Source organism: Amorphotheca resinae (genome assembly GCF_003019875.1).
Source record: "Amorphotheca resinae ATCC 22711 unplaced genomic scaffold M430scaffold_1, whole genome shotgun sequence".
Lineage (NCBI taxonomy): Eukaryota > Fungi > Ascomycota > Leotiomycetes > Helotiales > Amorphothecaceae > Amorphotheca > Amorphotheca resinae.
In genome coordinates, this window is record NW_020194471.1 from 2,432,978 (window position 1) to 2,451,326 (window position 18,349).

General features: G+C 51.1%; 6 protein-coding genes across 6 annotated transcripts; 3 read left to right on the forward strand and 3 right to left on the reverse strand.

Moving 5' to 3' along the window:
- The first annotated feature begins 1,518 nt into the window (after positions 1-1,518).
- On the forward strand, positions 1,519-3,874 carry M430DRAFT_32471 (hypothetical protein). Its single transcript, XM_024866178.1, has 3 exons — positions 1,519-1,839; positions 1,901-2,945; positions 3,008-3,874. The coding sequence occupies exons 1-3, from the start codon at positions 1,786-1,788 to the stop codon at positions 3,685-3,687; spliced, it is 1,779 nt and encodes a 592-aa protein (XP_024725428.1). The 5' UTR covers positions 1,519-1,785; the 3' UTR covers positions 3,688-3,874.
- Positions 3,875-4,110: 236 nt separating this feature from the next.
- On the forward strand, positions 4,111-5,536 carry M430DRAFT_46971 (hypothetical protein; the record flags this gene model as incomplete). The annotated part of the gene is made up of 8 exons (XM_024867887.1): positions 4,111-4,149; positions 4,237-4,305; positions 4,516-4,547; positions 4,597-4,628; positions 4,678-4,726; positions 4,778-4,844; positions 4,897-5,044; positions 5,091-5,536. The coding sequence occupies 8 exons, from the start codon at positions 4,111-4,113 to the stop codon at positions 5,534-5,536; spliced, it is 882 nt and encodes a 293-aa protein (XP_024725429.1).
- Positions 5,537-7,436: 1,900 nt separating this feature from the next.
- On the forward strand, positions 7,437-8,820 carry M430DRAFT_160431 (hypothetical protein). The gene is made up of 3 exons (XM_024863376.1): positions 7,437-7,802; positions 7,858-8,069; positions 8,126-8,820. The coding sequence occupies exons 1-3, from the start codon at positions 7,709-7,711 to the stop codon at positions 8,594-8,596; spliced, it is 777 nt and encodes a 258-aa protein (XP_024725430.1). The 5' UTR covers positions 7,437-7,708; the 3' UTR covers positions 8,597-8,820.
- Positions 8,821-11,596: 2,776 nt separating this feature from the next.
- Positions 11,597-12,942, reverse strand: M430DRAFT_63106 (hypothetical protein; the record flags this gene model as incomplete). The annotated part of the gene is made up of 2 exons (XM_024869033.1): positions 12,789-12,942; positions 11,597-12,506 (listed from the first exon to the last, which is right to left on the reverse strand). Exons 1-2 carry the CDS (start codon positions 12,899-12,901, stop codon positions 11,597-11,599), a joined length of 1,023 nt encoding a protein of 340 aa, XP_024725431.1. The 5' UTR covers positions 12,902-12,942.
- Positions 12,943-13,757: 815 nt separating this feature from the next.
- M430DRAFT_55340 (hypothetical protein) lies at positions 13,758-14,981 on the reverse strand (the record flags this gene model as incomplete). Its single annotated transcript, XM_024868534.1, has 1 exon — positions 13,758-14,981. One exon carries the CDS (start codon positions 14,979-14,981, stop codon positions 13,758-13,760), a length of 1,224 nt encoding a protein of 407 aa, XP_024725432.1.
- Positions 14,982-16,123: 1,142 nt separating this feature from the next.
- Positions 16,124-18,120, reverse strand: M430DRAFT_24297 (hypothetical protein; the record flags this gene model as incomplete). The annotated part of the gene is made up of 4 exons (XM_024865043.1): positions 16,124-17,066; positions 17,117-17,625; positions 17,702-17,813; positions 17,915-18,120. The coding sequence occupies 4 exons, from the start codon at positions 18,118-18,120 to the stop codon at positions 16,124-16,126; spliced, it is 1,770 nt and encodes a 589-aa protein (XP_024725433.1).
- Between the last annotated feature and the right edge of the window lie 229 nt (positions 18,121-18,349).

Here is an 18,349-nt window from a genome sequence, read left to right on the forward strand (position 1 = left end):
GAGAGAGAGAGAGAGAGAGAGAGAGAGAGAGAGCGCGCGCGCGAGGCTGAATTCCATATATTAAAACATGGTGATATTGATTTATTGACAATAAATGCTACCTTATCAGAGCTGAGGACCCTAGAAGGGCATCGGCGACGGGCAGGGGAAGCCGTGGCCCGTCGTACCTTAGTATAGGTCGGTCCATAGGAGGATGGGAAAGGCCGGTCGCACCACGTAATGACAGACAGCACGGGGCGGGGCGGCCGATATGATTACGAGGCTGGCTTCGCGGCCGGGCCATTCTTCGGGGGATACTGGGGCGCGGTGATTGGCTGCGCTTCCCAGTATGCATGACATCAGAATGATTTAAGGACCGTAAGGACTCTCCCTGGCGCTCAGGGCCCGCGTCCAGAAGACTCGTTGGTTTTTCCATTGTGAACTTGTGTGAACTTGTGTGAACTTGTGGCCCTTTCCCTTTCCCGCGCCTGCGCCCCAATCCGTATTCTCGATCGCGTTAGGCCGTCTCTTCCGTCCGGAGCACAAAGTACCGGGCGCCCGTGTGAAGCATCATTTAACATTTTTACATTTTTTACATTTATGATTTACCTACCTACCTTTACATTTTTACCTTTAGGCTTTACCCCGATCAATCAATTTAGAGTTCATGGTTCATATATTCATATACGGCATATACCCTGCTGTACGCGGTACCTCACAGTCCGGAATGACGATCGGCCTCAGGCTGCGCCGAGCGAGTCAACTCTGTCGCATCGACGCAGCAACGCTGCGACCCCAACGCAGTAGCAGCGCAGCAACGTAGCAACCTGTAACATGTAACCTGCGACCTGCATCTTCGCATCTTCGCATCTTCGCATCGCATCTTCGCATCTTCTTCGCAACTCGCGTCGCGCGTCGCGGACTTAACCGCGAACGGTAAGCTCCCTGTTTGGGCCTTCGACGTTCATCCCCCCATCCCCGGCTGTCATTGGTCCGTCGTCGCATGCGCCACTCAGCCTCTTTCGAAGCCTTGCCTTCTCCTGGAGGCTGGTGCTTATCACGCTGAAGCCTCTCCTGAATCTGTAGCTTGGCACCTTGGCTTCTACGACAACCTCTGGTACTGTGCTCATTTACAGTGTCTTCTCTGCAGACAATACTCCCCCCGATTGCTTATTCCAGCAGTCAAAGACTCAGAGGTCTGAAAGTCTTCATTTCCCTTATCGACGAGGTCTCCCTCCTTTCCTTATCTGTGAGTCCTGGTCTGCGCGATTGTTCTCCATCGTTGACAATGCGCGATATATCGGTCCGTAACAAGCTACTACGTGTCTACCGTCCGCTTTGGTCCATACATAGATATCATCAGGTCAATTGAACTGAAGGACAGGAGATGCCTCCTCTGCGCATTTTTGATGAATCTACCAATTCCTGCTCTCTCTCCACCATGCTCTCCACCCCAACCCTTCCCCGCCATGTCACGTGGAGACTAGACCCCTTACTCCGTCTCGCTTCGCTCACCTCGCAAAAAATCCTCCACCTGACCTCCAATGATCAAATCGACTGCACAGCCATGGATATCGGACTTTGGGGATTCGCGGGCGCGATTTGAGATTGATGGTTGTAAGCATCTTGAAGAGTCCTGATAAGATGCTCTCCCGCCGTGTCCGGATGTTGACCCGCGTGAGACCGGCGGGTGCTCCAGTCTATCATCACGTGAAGACATGTATACCCGTTCGGGGCGTCAGGACCTCCCCCAGGGCTTGGTTCAAGCCAAGAACCGACGGGGAAGGCCGGTTTTTCAAAGCCATCATGGACGTTGGTCCCCGGCAAGCGACCATCGAGACGGACGTTCCAGCTATAACCGTGAGCACCTACTGTTTCCCTTCCGTCGATTCCTCTGCCAGGTTTGCTTACTTCGGGCCAGAGCAAGGGACAGGTCTTGGAGGCTATACGTGAACACTTCCGTATGTCATTGCGCCACTGGGTGAAGTTCTCACATAGACCTGCGCGCTTCTTCAACTTCGGCCAAGCAATCGTCATCCTCGTAACTCCGAGCTTCGCAAAGTGGCTCGAGGACGACGTTTTGTTTATCCCCAGGATCCTTCAACTCATAACTCATCCTTGGAAAGACCCTTGGGCCCTCCACGTAGGGAAGAAATCTCGAGGGGCCAAGCCGGTGCAAGGCCCAACTGGGCCGCCTTTTGAAATCGACGTTGTTTGTGCGTGCGTTGATGGACTCGCTCCAAACCCCAGCGGGATAAGGCTCGGCCAAGGTCGATATTCAAGAGAAGGAATCTCTCTTCTTCATGGCCGGACAGGCCAGATTATTTCCGGGGTATGGGAAGACGAGCCCACGACCACGGAGGATAGCCCAAGCATGCAATCGAGCCTCACCTTTTCCAAGAGCCCAATACCAGATCTTCGGGAAGCGAAGGAGACGAGACAGACACCATCCAATGTTACCTTGCCTTTAGCCAATACGCTATTTACGAATGGGAGACATTCGACATTACTTGTCTCAAGATGGCAGGCCATGCCAGATGGACAGTTTAAGAAAATACGGAGCAAAGAGAAGAGAAACCAGGTTATCAACGTTTTTCACAGTCATCTGGAAGGTGTCCCGTCGACCTATGTGCCTGCAGTTCCCCTGACGCCAATCCGCCGAATTGTAAGTGGGCTGGGAAATATCATTCGGCAACTCCACTTTGCTGATGATGGCCCTGGCCCTGCTTCCCGCGAATTGGAACCAACTCTAGACGAATATATGAAGGCAATGAAGCTACCAATTTCAAACATTGGTGTCTGGGCCTTGATTATCCCATTAGAAGCGCTTCCAGACTCACCACCCAAACCGCCCTTCGATATATTGACTAACAAGGAGGACGTGCAAAGGTTCTGGCAGGAGAGGATTGTTAACCCTAGGTTCATTGGCTACTGGCTGGATAAAGGGGCAACTTTCTGTCGTGTCGGTACGTTGAACTCCCTGCCATTCATAGATTTCGATGAACTTTCATATGCTAACTAGGACTAGTCAGTGGAGGTGGAGGCTGGGGGGCTAAGCAGGGACTCTTGTCATTAGACCCTCAAACGACATATAGAACTATCAGTGAGGCACGGTTCGACTACACTGGTGGGTCGATAGAAGAGCATCAAGCTTCAGCACTAGGGGATATCGCGAAGCCAAACTCCTTCATACAATTCTTCGCCATGGAGGGCAAGAATGCGTCCCCAGTCAGACTGACTGATCCACAACCAAGACGATCTCCGATGGATGACCGGTATCGACTGCACACGGTACTTGGCACAGTCCCAAGCACCGTCGACCAGACGCCGCAACGCCCAAGGAAAAGGCCAAAAAGTCCAAAATATGAAACTTTTAGAGCGAGATGGTGGCGGAGAAGGAGACTGGGTCTTAAGACGGGGAGCCCGAATTGGAAGGATAATGTTATTTTCAGATCTGGTCACTTCGGCGCAGTTTCGGAGTCCGGCCTCTATCTCGATTTTGCTAAGAAATATTCTAAAAAGGACGCCACAGTCTCGGAGCAGGATATCGTTGAGACGAAAATCGACTTCCCTTATTCATATGTATGTAGGGATCACCGGCTGGGCGAAGGAGATAAGTTGAGGGAGAAGTTTGTGCCCCTGGGGGCTTCGATGAAACAAATTGGGCGCAGACTTGAGAGGAGTAAGAGGCGTGGATTTAAGTCCTGATATGGAAAGACTAGGAATGGCCCTGATTTGGCATGCTTGAGAACTAGCTATTGGAATAGGCATTGTATAGGCCAGCCTAAGCTGGCACAGCAAATACTCGGTCTTGGAAAGGGTCCAAAGAAGGTATCCGAGTTGTACAACTATAAATTTATATATGTAATATAGCTTTGAGCTATTTGAAGCCTAGATCAATATATGTCTCAGTCCTGGAAACCAGTACGTTGCCTTAGCGCAAGTACTCGGGAGCCTTGTGAGACAGGAAACCCATACCACGTGACTTCGAATTTGCCGGGATATTTGGAACTAGACGTCAGATGGAGAATATCCAGAACACAAACCATCCCCTACTCCGGACGCGCGACCAGCATCGCAGGACCGAGTTCTATTCACCTCAAGCCAAATTGCCATCGACATAATTACACAATGGATCGTACTCTTGACGAGATCGTGGCTGAACGACATGTAAGCTTCAACTTCTCTACACGACTGCCTCAGCCTCGCCTTGGAGCTATGGTCTCGCGACACGTCCACAACTAACTATCTGCGCAGAGGAACGGTGGACCCAGAGGGCGTCGTGGCGGCCGAAGAAATGAATATCCTCGTGACGGCGTAAGAAAGGTAAGGCCCCAGGTCCCATTTGCGACCTCCACTAACCTCTGGTGTTAGGTTCATCCACCTCCTCAATCCTCCTGCACATGAATGCTCTCCGGATACTCCTCAGACCTCGTCGCAGCCGAACCCTCAGCGCTCGTTGCCTCGTGGCTGTCCAGAGAAGTACAATGAATTGAATATATCAGCTAACCCAGGCCTCTCCTCGTCTTTACACAGTCGACTCGAGACGACCACAGAAACATAGATTCGTGGGTTGTTCCCCCTGGGCACAAACATTACATTCCTAACTCAATAAAGCGAATGGGTTCATGATAAGTTCGACAATGACTGTACGCATACTCTCCTCTGTTCGAGTTGCCCGCGCTCACGATATCTCAGCGGATCGCCGACCAGCTCCCCGGAGACGCTATTCCCCAGAGCCAATTTAGTGAGTTGGCGCACTTCAACTACTGCAAATCCCGTATTAACCTGATTATAGCGAGACCTCAAGCGCAAAGCTCCGTGTTGAGAACCTACACTACGATTTGACAGAAGAAGATTTGGATGTGGGTCACAATTGGGTCTCGTGAGGAGCGTATGGGCTTACGCAGGATATAGGATCTCTTCAACCGAATCGGACCCGTCCTTAAACTCTCGCTCACATACGATCGTGCTGGTCGCTCTGAAGGAATTGCATATGTTACATACGAGTCAGCCCATGACGCGAAACGAGCCATTCGAGAATTTGACGGTGCAAATGCGAAAGGTACGGGGCATTGTAGGAGGCTTTGTGTCGATCTAACAGTTCTCAGGTCAACCTATCCGGTTGATTTCCATTCCTGCGGGTCCTGCAGCATCGCGCCGAAATCCGTTTGATTCTGCAGTTCGCCCTCGTTCGTTGGCGGACCGAATCACACTTGCTCCTGGGGCCCGATCCCGTTCCTTATCCCCAGTGCGTCACTCAGATGTTAGCGGGCCAGCACCTAGCAATGTGGACCGCTATGTTCCAGGTCAGCATAGCCGCTCCCGCAGCCCTCTGCCCCGCCGAAGAGACGGCCGACGACCAGGTGCAAGAAGGGAGAGAGGCGATCGAGGTGGACGAGGGGGTGAGAGACTTGCCAAAGATGGAAGACCCAGAAAGACCCAAGAGGAGCTGGATGCTGAGATGGAAGACTATTGGGGCGCGAAGGAAAACGGCAACGAACCTGCTGCTGCTGCTGCTACAGAGGCCCAGGACGACGTTGATATGATTGAGTGAGGGACGGAAATCTTCTTGTATGGGTCAATCTGTTCGTAAGCGGAGCGGGTCGAGGGTAGATTGATAATAATTGTGCAGAGTAGGATTTCATCTACCTACTTTAGGTATACCATGGTTATTCTTTCCCGTGACCCCATACTGATGCAGGAGTTGGTTATTAGCACATATCATCCGTCCTAACAACAGCGACATCTCATCTCATCTCATCCCAGACAGACAAACAGCCATCACTCAACTATCACCCAAGCCCCATCAATCCTCCATAACCTCCCCAATCATTCATTACCTTCCACACCGCGCCCAAAGTTCCCATTCCCAGAAACAACCACCATCCATCCATCCATCCATCCATTCAAATTCCCTCCCCATCCCGCCTTCAAACACCAAGCTCGGTAATCATGAATTCAAAACTCGCTCCCTCTGGAACAGCTCTCTGCCTGCCTTACTTACCCACCTTGCCTAAGATAGGTACGGAGTATAAGTAAATAAATGAGAAATAATACGAAGAGAGAGTAGGTATGGATATCGATATCACGTGGAGAGGAGAGGCGAAAATCATGGCTGGAGGCAGGTAGGTAGGTAGGTCCTGAGTCCTGAGTAAAGTAAAGTAAAGAAAAGTACTATCTATCTAGGTATTACGCGACTGCAGGTACAGACTAAACGTTCGAATACCTTGCCCACGTGGGGTTGAGACGGGAAAAACGGGATTGGTGGGGGGATCCAGAAGCCTGGGTGGGATGGGATGAACTTGTTCGTGAGCGAAAGATAGATAGATCACCATAGATTTCTGGTTCTGCGGAAAAACAACTCGTGCGGCGGTGTGATGCGATGGAGATAATAACAATAATACAAATGTCAAATACGAAGTACCTACATATTGTACGGAAGTACTGTACAGTAGAGCCCAGCAGATCAGATTGATAGGTAGGTGGGGGAGATGGTTGGTTTGGTTTGGTTGGTGTTGGAGTTGGGATATCTAGGTAAGGTAAGGTACTTTAGCTAAGAGAATAATAAGATTCTACGTAGAAAGTAAGGTATACAGGTACGATCCTGGGATAGACTACGTGCGTACCGTGGAATGATAATTATAGACTGAGGTGTGCACAATGGCTTGTTACCTAGGTAGGTACCGACGAGGTGGGTGCTTGGAGCCTTGTTCTGTCTTTTTATCGCGGCTTATCGGGGAGATTATATATAGAGAGATACAGGCTCTAGCAGTAGGTAAGTTACGCAAGGTGTGGAGTAAAGGTCTACTACACAAGATTGTCGTCTATTCCAACTTCCTTCCAACGTCCAACGTCCAACTTCAACTCCAACTCCCAACTCCCAACTTCCAACACACCTTACATACCAACCTCTTCTTTCTCACGGAGGATGATTATCATTTCATGGCCCCGCAGCTTAGACGATGCTCGGACCTGATACGTACTGGCTGGGCCGCACGTGCAAGGGACCCGGCTCACATATTCTCCACGATCCTGTCGATGCCCCCCGGCTTGCCCCAGCGTGATTGGACGTGTCGTCCTCCCACAGAACCACAGCCCCTTGAATATCCCCCCCGCTGCGCACTAAACATACTTCAAAGTTCAGGTGTTGCCGTGTTAGTTAGTAGCTGCACGTTCTGCTGAGTAGTACCTATGCTGGGCTTTGAAGCTTTGGCGGTGCAGCAGCGCGGCCGTGCATCCTTTGCTAAACCAAATCCTTCGTGTCTTGAAGATGTTTTGCTATTTTTGGTTCTCGCTCTGCTTCATCCATCCACGGTGCGCTGCTCTGCTCATCACTCTGCTGCTACCATCTAGGCATGGCTGGTATTCTTCCCCCCTGCGAACTCCCTGTTCTGTGACTTTGGTCGGTGTGCCAGTGGGCTACCTCTGCCGTTTCTCTGCCCCCCTCTCTGTCTCTTGGTGCTCGATCGTCGTCTTGTGCCAGATCCGCCCGTTGACGCGATGGTCAGTCACCAACCGCTGCGCCTCACCACTTCATTTCTCTGGGAGATAATACGGACATGTCGCCCGTTTCCTATTCAAGCTCTCTTTTCGCTCTCCTCTCTTCTTTCCTCTTTCTTCTCTCTCTCGTCGCGTCTTTCTTTCATTGTATGCATCATCTCGATGCATACTTCATAGCAGTTCGTTCTGGGTGGAAGCCGTCAATTGATCAGGATTCGCATTCATTATGTATTATCCACTGAGGCCATTGGCCCTGGGGGTCTTGATCCTCCAAGGAGCGGCCACATTGAGCCACGCGCATCGCCAGCATCCTCGAGCAGGTGAGTAGGAATCGGTTCGCGAGGCAATTGGAGGGATGCTCACCAGTTGCGAAAGAGATTGATAGGCGCTTTGATAACGAGACGGAATCGGATACATTGGTCACTACTGCTTCACTCCCAGATGGCAGCACCGCATTGCCGGCATGTACGGAAACTATCACTTCAGCTAGAGGTGGTCCAGTGCCAAATGGAGCGGCTACATGTGATCATACAACCATCGTCGTTGTTGAAGCTTCTACGCCGAAGGCTATAACACCAAAGGATAACATCGCGCAGGATACACCTGCGCAGGCTCCAACGACACATGCAATTGCGCAGGATACAACTGCGCAGGAGACAACTGCGCAGGCTCCAACGACGCATGCAAATGCTCAGGATACACCTGCACAGGCTCCAACGACACATGCAATTGCGCAGGAGACAACTGCACAGGCTCCAACGACACATGCAATTGCGCAGGATACAACTGCGCAGGAGACAACTGCCCAGGCTCCAACGACACATGCAAATGCGCAGGGTACACCTGCGCAAGATATAGCTGCCCAGGAGACAACTGCGCAGGCTCCAACGACGCATGCAATTGCGCAGGATACACCTGCGCAGGCTCCAACGACACATGCGCCTGCCCAGGATACGCCCGCACAGGCTCCGACGACACATGCAAATGGGCAGGAGACAACGACACCAGATTCAACAACGTCGGAGCACACGGCGATAACCTCTTCCAGCCCCAATGCTCCCTCGGCCCCTTCGCCAACATCTTCTCCAAGTTTCCCCACTCAACCCAAAATTGAACCAACCGAGCCAACCTGGACTCCAGAAACTCCTACAACAGCAGCCACGTCAAGTTCGAGTTCGTCATCTACTGCACAGAAGGGTGGATTAGGCCCCGTCATTTATTCCCTGGGAGGATTCCAACCCCCATCACCTACGACCTCGGCACCAAGTGCTGGATCCCCATCTTCCCCATCGTCAAGCGGTGGAAGAGAGGGGGAGAGTGGTGGTGCGCCTTCTGATAAACCCGGCACGACTCCAAGCACCACGCCTGATCACGGGGGTGAGACACAAATACCACCTGAGGCAACCCAACCAGCCTCTCCGCATCAAACACCTAGCACCACGGATGGGAATACCGCAGAAGGGACAACAACACCCGGTAACCCCATTGATCATACTCAGCCTCCTGATTCGCCACCTTTGAACAGTCCAACTTCGACCACTACATCACCGTCCACCACCACTCAAGAACATACGTCTTTTGGTGGTGGTCCTCCAACACCTTCGGTGGGTACCCAACCAGAACACTCGTCACCTGATAGCTCTCCAACAGAACCTCCTTTTGGTGGTTCTCCAACGCATCCAGGATCGCCCTTCTCTAAAACAGATCCTCCATTTGGTGGCTTCCCGACACATTCGCCAGATCCCCAACCGGGACACACCTCACCTGATAGCTCTCCAACACAGCCTAAGTTTGGTGGTGGTGGTGGTGGTGGTTCGCCAACTACGACCATTACCCCGCTACCTACTACCACTCCAGAACACCCGTCTTTTGGTGGTGGTGGTGGTGGTTTTCCGACACATTCTCCTGGTTCAGAACCTCCATTTGGTGGTTTTCCTACACCTTCGTTTGGTCCCCAACCGGGACACACATCGCCTGATAAGCCCACAACAGAGCCCCCATTTGGTGGTGGGTTTCCAACACATTCTCCTGGTCCGGAACCAACACCCACCTTCCCTGGTTTCCCGACACATTCATTAGATCCCGAACCGGGGCACACATCGCCCGATAGCTCTCCGACTGAGCCTCCGTTTGGCGGCGGCGGATTTCCAACGCACCCAGGTCACACTTCCCCTGACAGCTCTCCAACTGAACCCCCACTCGGTGGCGGTGGTATTCCGACACTGTCCTTCCCTATCAGCTTTCCAACTGAGCCTCCATTCGGTGGCAGTGGAATTCCCACACTTTCCTTCCCTACTAGCTTTCCAACAGTGCCTCCATTTGGCGGGGGGTTTCCACATCCAACGCATTCCTCCCCTGATAGCTCTCCAACTGAGACTCCATTGGGCGGCGGCGGATTCCCAACACACCCAGGTCACACCTCCCCTGATAGTTCCCCAACTGAACCCCCACACGGTGGAGGTGGCATTCCGACACTTTCCTTCCCTATTAGCTTTCCAACTGAGCCTCCATTTGGTGGCAGTGGCATTCCGACACTTTCCTTCCCTACTAGCTTGCCAACACTGCCTTCATTTGGTGGCGGTTTTCCACATCCAACGCATTCCTCCCCCGATAGCTCTCCAACTGAGCCTCCATTCGGTGGTGGTTCGCCGACTCCAACCACTCCATCGCCGACTCCTGACAGCACTTCTCCCTCTCCTTCAACGATAACCGATAGTCCTTCTCCTACCAGCCATGGGCAGAGTCCTACACCCGACATACCGTCAACCCCAGGAGGTGGTGGAGCCGCTCGACCTTCGCCTAAACCAGACACCACTACTTCTCCTTCACCGGCACAAGAATCAACGAGTTCCCCGAAAGGCTCTCCGTCGGCACAGGAATCACCAACAAGTTCCCCAACCACTCTAGCCACTCCAGATACAACGACTTCTCAACCTAGCGGATCTCAGTCGGTCACCAGAGATGGATCGTCAGATTTGATTGTTGGTACACAGACCACCACTAGTGGAAAAGAACCATCCGTCACCCCATCAAGCAGTGCTATAACAGAGACTGGTGCAACGCCTGGTCCTTCCACTACTACTCCTGCCGGCGGTATCATCGTTCCTGGCCCCATCAGAACCTCCCACTCGGATTCCGCCCCTAAAACCGGGTCTCCGACGTCTCCCGTCACGTCGCCGCCACCAGTCCGAACATCTCCTATGCCTGTTATTGTGGTCGGACAGTCCACGTTTACCGAGGATGCATCGTCTCGGATCGTTATTGGATCGCAGACCTTAACGCCTGGCGGAGTCATAACTGTCAATGGACAGTCTATCTCATTGTCACCTACTGGCAACGCGGTGATCATTAACGGTGCTGCGCCTCCTGCGCCTTCTACATTCGTCACCAGCCCCTCCGCGTCCATCATCTCGAGCTTGGTATTAGCGGGCCAGACGCTCACAGCTGGAGGCCTCGTGACTGTTGGAGGCGACATTCTGAGTTTGGCACCTAGTGGAACGGGAATCAACATAGTCGGCACCGTCACTGTCGTCGGGGGCGAGACTACGGCCACTGCAACGGCGGCGCGCAAGCATAGCGCTGGTGGGAAGATAGGGGTCAGCATTGTATTGATTGGATTACAATTCTTTTTGACTGTATTAGTATATTGCGTCTATTGAGAGGTGAAAGAGACAGAAAAAGAGAGAGAGAAAAGCCGGCATTGGGAGGTGTTCTGGAGTAAAGCATAGTCGATCTGATACCCCCCATGTAAATACAAGATTAAAGATTACAATAAGAATAAAAATAAATAGCCATACTGTACCTAGCTTAGAAATTATTACAACTTTCCCTGCAGTCCACATCCTTATAGACACCTTGCTGAATGTGCCTTTGATGTAACCGGTCATGTTAATTTGAAGTCTGAAAGGTAGGTATTGATGAACGAACATCAGGCCTGTTTCGTCTAGTTAGTGAGTATATGGATCCCAGGTCATAGTAGCAGAATATGCAGGCGGGTGGTCAAGAACCATTACTACCCGTTTAACGTCTATTCATCTATTCATCATATATTCTACTCATCATCATATACTCATTACCAGAACACACACACCATCCCAAGCCCAGCCCTTCTTTTCTATCTCCCCTCCTCCACCTTCCTCCTCTTACTCTGCAACCCCTCCCCCATCGCACTCGCCACATCCTCCAAACTCGTGCCCCTCTTCCTTCTCTCCGTCTTCTCCTCCCCCAACACCGTCTCCTCAGCTACACTCCTATACACATTCGCAATCTGTCCAAAGACGCCCTCTCCAGGTCCCGCACCCCCTTCAAACCCTCCCTCATCCGCATGCGTAATAGCCAACTCCTGCATCTCGCGCACCCAGCGATACGCCTTGGGCGGCATATCCGGCACGTACACACGAGCCGCCTTCAGCAGGCCCGGGGCGCGCATCTCGGCCTCTTGCAGCAGCAGCGGCAACACTCCCATGTTGGAAGCAGTCGTGAAGGCCTGCAGGCAGAGAGCTGTGAAGCCTTTGGTTAGGCTGGAAAAACTGCATTTGAGCCCGGACGCGGGCCCGATCTCGTCGGAGATGTGGTTTAGCTTTAGGGTCTGCGCGAGCTCCAAGGCGCCGGGGGTGCCGGCGGCTGAGTTGAGTCGGTGAGGGCCCGAGACGGGGATGCTGGGCTGGCGCCATGTGATGTTGGTGGAGCTGGGGTTGGAGGATGGGGATGGGTCGGAGGAGGAGGTGGGCGATGGGGGGAGCCCGATGATGCCCCCGTCGATGAAGCGGATCGCGGGAGCGGAGGATTGGAAGAGCGCTGCGATCTCGCGGGCGGTGCGGGGAGAGACGGCGTTCAGATCGAGGTAGTAGAGGGGGGTTTGCTTCCCCTGGGCAGCGTTGAAGGCCGTCGTGATGCGTGTTGCTATGGTGAGGGCGTCACGCGGCGGCACGATGGAGAGGATGTAGTCTGCTTTCTCGACTAGAGAGATGTCCGTAGGGAGCGTCTCGATATTGCTCTTCCGGGCTCGAGCGTGCGTATCTTCACTTTGAAGAGTTAGCTTCAGACTGAACAGGATGGGCATCCAAGCCGCGGTTGGGTGGGATCTCGTCCCAAAAGCAAGTAGGGAAACTTGAGGGTTTGGATATTGATAAGAGTCAAGAATTGACAAACTTTTGGTCTTGGGCAATAACAGGGACTACGCTTGTAGACTACAACTAGCTCTCGAATGACAAATGCAAAATTCATAGAGAACGCAAAGAAAATCTTCAAGCATGGATGGATCTTCGTGAGATAGTACAGGAGGGAGGGGGGAAGAAAGACCCCACCTTCGACCCTCGATATTGGTCACGACGTGGAAGTTGTGAGCAATGAGCAGCTTTGCGATGCCCATCCCCATCTCTCCAATTGACAGAATACCTACGGTAGCTAAAGGAGCCATGTTGGAGGTGAGGATGGAGTTGATGACAAGATGAAGTTAAGAGGAGGCGGCTTCGTTCGTGTCTAAAAATCCCAAGGGGGGGTTTACCTTATCGGACTTCGTCGGAGTATCTCATCACGTGATGCTAATCGTCCCGTAACGTCAAGGGTCAACGACGAGCGCTGATGCGATGTGCAACAAAACCCCCCGTATCACGTCACTGCCATCGAGACCAAACGTCCAACACTCCCAAGATTATCGTTTCTGTTCCTAACTTTTATATTTTGATTTCGGCGCTGTAGGACTTGTTCGTTTAGTCGGGCTTACCCCTCTTGCCTCATAGCATAAGGTAGTCCTACGGGGTAATCACAAGTTACATTATACCTACTACTGCGATAACCTTTTGAAGAGTGCAGGCAAATGGAGGAGATTAGTTACCGAAAAGAAATGTCCGTGAAGTTGGTGGGTTTTTCTTTTTGGCAACCAATACAGGCTGACCACCGGTTTTTGTCCCTGAGAACCGTAACCGAAAGGGGAAAGAAGAAGAAAAGGGGGCGTTAGCGTCAGGCTTAGGCCAACACGCTCTTTTCCTCCCAGTCTCCCTTTCACACCACCTTTCCTATCAGCAAAATAACTATTGACAATACAATCTCATCTTTGAAAACCATCACCATGTCGTTGTTGGTTTACGCCTTCTCGCTCTATCCATGTATTTTTCATTCATCTTTATTCCTTCCCGCAAGCTCCGGTAACAAGTCATTGAATTGCAGGCTATGATTCATTATGCAGAAACGTCCAGGTCTATATCTTGAACTGCAGGTTTGATGGGTGACACTTCAGATAAAAAAGCCCGACCGTTTCACTACTACCAAGCTGCTCAAGCCCTGCTCGCCCAAATATCACTCCCGCAGACCTCTCGAATCTTGTCAATGACTACCCCTTCATCGTCAATGACCAACCCCTCACGCTTATCCTTATCAGTCTTTGATTTCCAAACCTTATCCAAAGGATCCTCAACATCCAGAACCCAGTGAAACTCCTCCCACATTCTATCCATCCTCATAGTCCCATCCGTCCATCGTCCAGCCCGCATCTCCTGTGCTCTTCTCCTCGCACGCCACTCCTCGCTCATCACCTCTTCAATCTTCCTCTTGGATTTGAGCCTCTTAGCAACTGGTGCAATTGAACAGCGCTCCAGGTGGCGTTTCTTCTTATTATCCCCATCATGATACGGCACACGAGCCCATTTCTCGACCTTTTCGTAGATCTCAATCGAGCTTAAATTCACCTGCTCCAAAAGAGATTCTCCATGACATCTTTCAAAAACAGCCTTCCTAGCCGCCCACCAACTGCCCGGTGCCCTCGCCCATCCCGATCTCTTAGCCGCGAACACCCTATCGAACATGCCTCCGAACTCCTCCGGATCCAAGTCTATCGGTCCTCGCTGCGCCCCAAGACTAAACGCCTTGAAAGCCTGCAGGATCTGGATATCCTCCTCGAGTTCGTTTTGGCCACGCTCAGCTTGCATCTGGCTCCGGATCTCGCGGAAGTGCTTCATGACGCTCCGGGCTCGCGTCCAGCCGTGATTCATGTCTTCTCCGGGGAAGGGGTTCTCTTGCTCTCTGAGCTCGCCGTCTGCTGCGAACGCGGCGTTGCTCCTCCACACGTCTAGAGCACGCTTGATTGCCGCGGGACTCATCTTGAGGATAGAAGCGCGACGGCGATCGGGCGGGAGGGGGGTGTCGACGGGCTGTATGACGTTGAACGAGGGCTTTGGAAAGAGATCGATTGGTTGGTAGTGGAAGAGGTCGGGGTGGAGTGGTTCTCGGGGGGTGAAACCGGTTCCTCGATCTGATGTGAAGTGAAAGTATCCAGGTGGTAGATCTTCGAGAATGAGGCTGGCGTAGAGAGGCTGGGTCCTCACAGGCAGAGGCGTTGGCTGCTCAATGGGAAGTGCTATAGGGTCTTCGACATCCGAGTAGATTGGTATATATGCCGCTAAGGGGGATGATTCAAGTTCGTGTTTAATTCGTGGTTGAGGTGTTGATGAAGGAGAAGTAGAGACTGGGAGATCTATTTTGGAGTTTGTTGACCCGGCCATCTTGATCTGTATTGCAATACTAGTTGCAAAACGAGAGAGACACGAAGCTTCTTCAAAGACTGGTGCAAAGATGCTCTGAAGATACAAGCAAGTTGTACAAAGCTGTGAGTTGTGCGAAGATAGGTGAGAAGGTCAACACGAAGGGTCTCCTAAGGAGATCGAAGATCTGAGTGGTAGGAAAAAAGGTGAGAAGATGAGCAAAAAGATCTAAGTAGTTCGAAGATGCAGATAGTGCAAAGATAAAAGCATTGTAAAGATTAATTGCGATGGTGTATGTACGTAGTAGGTAACATCTAGAAGAGTCAAGACAAATATAGATTCAAGGCAAGTATCCAAAAAATGTAGTTTACAACAGAACCTCTGAGAGAGTATTAATCTCTTGTTTTTTTTATGACTAGTTCATAAATTCTTTGCTTAAACTTCTAAGCCCTGTTAAATTACTGTTGCAAATTCTCAAAACATTGAAGACATAAGTATAGATGAAGAGACAGTAAGTTGAGGATAGCTTTAAGAGTGGAAGATGTACTTTGACAGACTGACTTGTTATACAATGCCTTTGGATATATACTAACCAGAGAGTTGAACTGCCAATAAGCATGGCCGTAAGCCTCCTTGATGTACTAGTAGTTCATAAGTCGAGCGATATTGTCGACATCCCTACAACAGTAAATGTTAGCCTAATCAGATCTTGAGGAAGATGATGACAGTAGTACGTACGACATCTTGATGCGGCTTTCCAGCTGATCGATCTTCCTGTCCATCTGGTTAAATCTCTGGTTAAAACCCTCGTCCGTTCGCCTTTCGATCAAGCCTTTGTTTAGAATGCCGAGCTACCGGGGCTGACATTCGATTCAAGTCTCCTCAATTACTCAATCAAAGGCAGATATCTAGAGCCACCTCAATCACTAGAAAGAGCATCGGTGGCTGAAACACAACGCATATACTCTCCCATTTTTGAATCATGTTAGTTCTTATTTTTTGGTATTCATCAGGGTATGTGGTATCGAAAAGTCGGCAACAAGACCGCTATACAGCCAAAACTACAGCTTTCCTCCCAATACTTGCTTCCAAAGCTCTAATCCAACAGATATCAACAATCACGAGTGCTGCGAACTCTCCGCCTCGGCTCTATACTCGACTCGTTATCGCCAATTGCCCTGGCTCAATGATAGCAACCCCTGGATACAATCCAGGTCTCCTTTCTTGCTGGGACTTATCTCACCACGCATAAACTGCTCTACCTCCTCGTTCACTTCACCCTTGTTCTCCTGGTCTTCAAAGATTTTAGACCCAGCATGTGCCGTCCTCCGGCCCCGGTTCCTAGTACCACCGAAATTGACGGCGTGTGTGGGAATCTTGTGATTCTCCCCAAGAATTGATTGCGACTGGGCTTGCCTGCCTGTCCTGGCCGAAGGTAGCGGCCGGCGTCTAAGATTACCACCATCACTATCAGGAATCCAATTCTCCTTGTCGGAATCTCCAGAAGGTGATCTCATAGAGTCATCTTTACCATTGCTAAATTGGGCTGGTTTTGAATATGGTTTTGCTGTACCTTGCAGTCTAGCAAGACTTGACATTGCCCTTTCCAATTTTGGCCTCTTCGCGTTGGTGTTAAGATCCTGCCTGGAAGGTGGTGCATTGCGCTTATTGCTGTTTAATTTGAGAGCGGCGCTACTGGCAGACCGGAGCAAGCTGATTGCTGCCACTGCCGAACCACTCGATTCATTTTCAGCCTGCGTGGTAAGCTCATCACGAGCCTCCGTGTCACAAAAAAGTTCCCAATTGCGTGCGTCTCTCGATCGACCTCTAGGAAGCCGAGGGATGCGGGGGATGTTGGTTGGAGACTGTCGCGTTAAAGGACCAAATGGAAGAGCACTGTGACTTCTTTGAAACCCTCTTATATGACGCTGTGATTCAGAAGAGGAAGGGTGTGCAAGATTCTCACGAGGAGGTGACAAGTCACTTGATACAAGTTCCGCCTTGCCATCAAGCGACATCGATAATCGCATTTTAGCGGGTGGCGGAGTGAAGTTGCCTGGAGTATTTATTCTCTCAGGGCAAGATGATGGTAAGTTTGGATTAGATCTGATTTTCAGTCAATATTTTGTTGGAATAAGACATGGAATTCCGCTTACATAGGAGGAGTTACTAAGGGGGCGTTTTGAGAAGACGAAGGTGTAGAAGCTGAACTGTTGGCCATGTTCCAACGGTTGGCCAGGTACCCTGGCGTAGATGAAAATGTCTTAATCACACTCTGAGTGGCAGAGAAGGGGCCAGCTTCCGTGCTCGAGGTCTCAGGTGATGATTGCGTCCGTAAATTCGACTGCGGTAGTGAGTTGTTGCTCTCCGAGTTTGCTGGTTCCTCTTTTGTAGATTCGCTGTATTCCTCTACAGTCGGGGGCTCTTGAGACACCAGATCATCCTGCACGTGAAGGCTCGTGGTTTCGTTATCTCGACTGCCGGTTGTACTCTCTTGAGAACGAACTGCCGGTTCCTCCAAACCCTGACTGCTACTAAAGCCCATTGCACATGCAGGGTCAGATGACAGCGCGGCCATACCTCCCAGTCCAAATGCCGCAAGCTCGTGTGGTAGAAGCGGCCGTGATTTCCTTCGATTTATTTGGCGTCGATTCTGGAACCATATCTATGGAAGTATTAGCAAATGAGCCTATTTTTGTCATATGGATGCAAAGCAACCACATCTGTATAGGAAGACAGACCTGTACCTCCTTCTCGTTCAAATCTACCTTCTCTACAATTAACGCACGCGCCGCTTTGTTTGGCTTTGGGTTCTGCTTGTATTCGGCTTCTAGAATGGCTTGGTCTTTGGGACTAGAGACAGAAGTTAGCATGATGGCCAAAGTAGTACTAAGAGTGAAGAAGAGCCGCCAGCCAGCGTTTCTGGGGCTTCAAAGGATACTATCCAAGCATACCTAGTCCTCTTCCGCTTTTGCTTATTACTCGGCCGTCCCTCGAGACCACCGGCACCGTCTTCATTTATGTTATGACCGGTAGATTGAGTAAATGATGTATCGGAACCGTGTTCGTGTTCGACAGCACTCGAGTCTGATCGATTGCCATCCCCAGTGGCTGGGGCCACAGAAGAGGAGCGGGGAGGAGGTAGAGTCGCGTCACTCATTGTGACGGATATTCATAATATACCGAACTATGAAGGGGGTATATCTATAGAGAAGAAAGATCGGAGTGCTCAGATGGAATTTTCGAGTGTTGCAGGCCTAAATAATGTTGTGATATGATATGAGGAGAGGAACGTTCACGCTGACCCGTGCATGTCGCGTTGGACGTGACGTGAAGCGAGGCGAGGCGGAGATCTCGCCTTGCCCAGAACAGGCTCCTCATCAACACGC

Excerpts from the sequence above, each read along its gene's own strand:
- M430DRAFT_32471 (XM_024866178.1), top strand. The coding sequence starts at position 1,786 with ATGGACGTTGGTCCCCGGCAAGCGACCATCGAGACGGACGTTCCAGCT. Across the intron at positions 1,840-1,900 it reads CGGACGTTCCAGCTATAACC|AGCAAGGGACAGGTCTTGGA; the intron begins GTGAGCACCTAC and ends ACTTCGGGCCAG. Across the intron at positions 2,946-3,007 it reads GGCAACTTTCTGTCGTGTCG|TCAGTGGAGGTGGAGGCTGG; the intron begins GTACGTTGAACT and ends AACTAGGACTAG.
- M430DRAFT_160431 (XM_024863376.1), top strand. The coding sequence starts at position 7,709 with ATGTATTATCCACTGAGGCCATTGGCCCTGGGGGTCTTGATCCTCCAA. Across the intron at positions 7,803-7,857 it reads TCGCCAGCATCCTCGAGCAG|AGATTGATAGGCGCTTTGAT; the intron begins GTGAGTAGGAAT and ends CAGTTGCGAAAG. Across the intron at positions 8,070-8,125 it reads CTATAACACCAAAGGATAAC|AACTGCGCAGGAGACAACTG; the intron begins ATCGCGCAGGAT and ends TGCGCAGGATAC.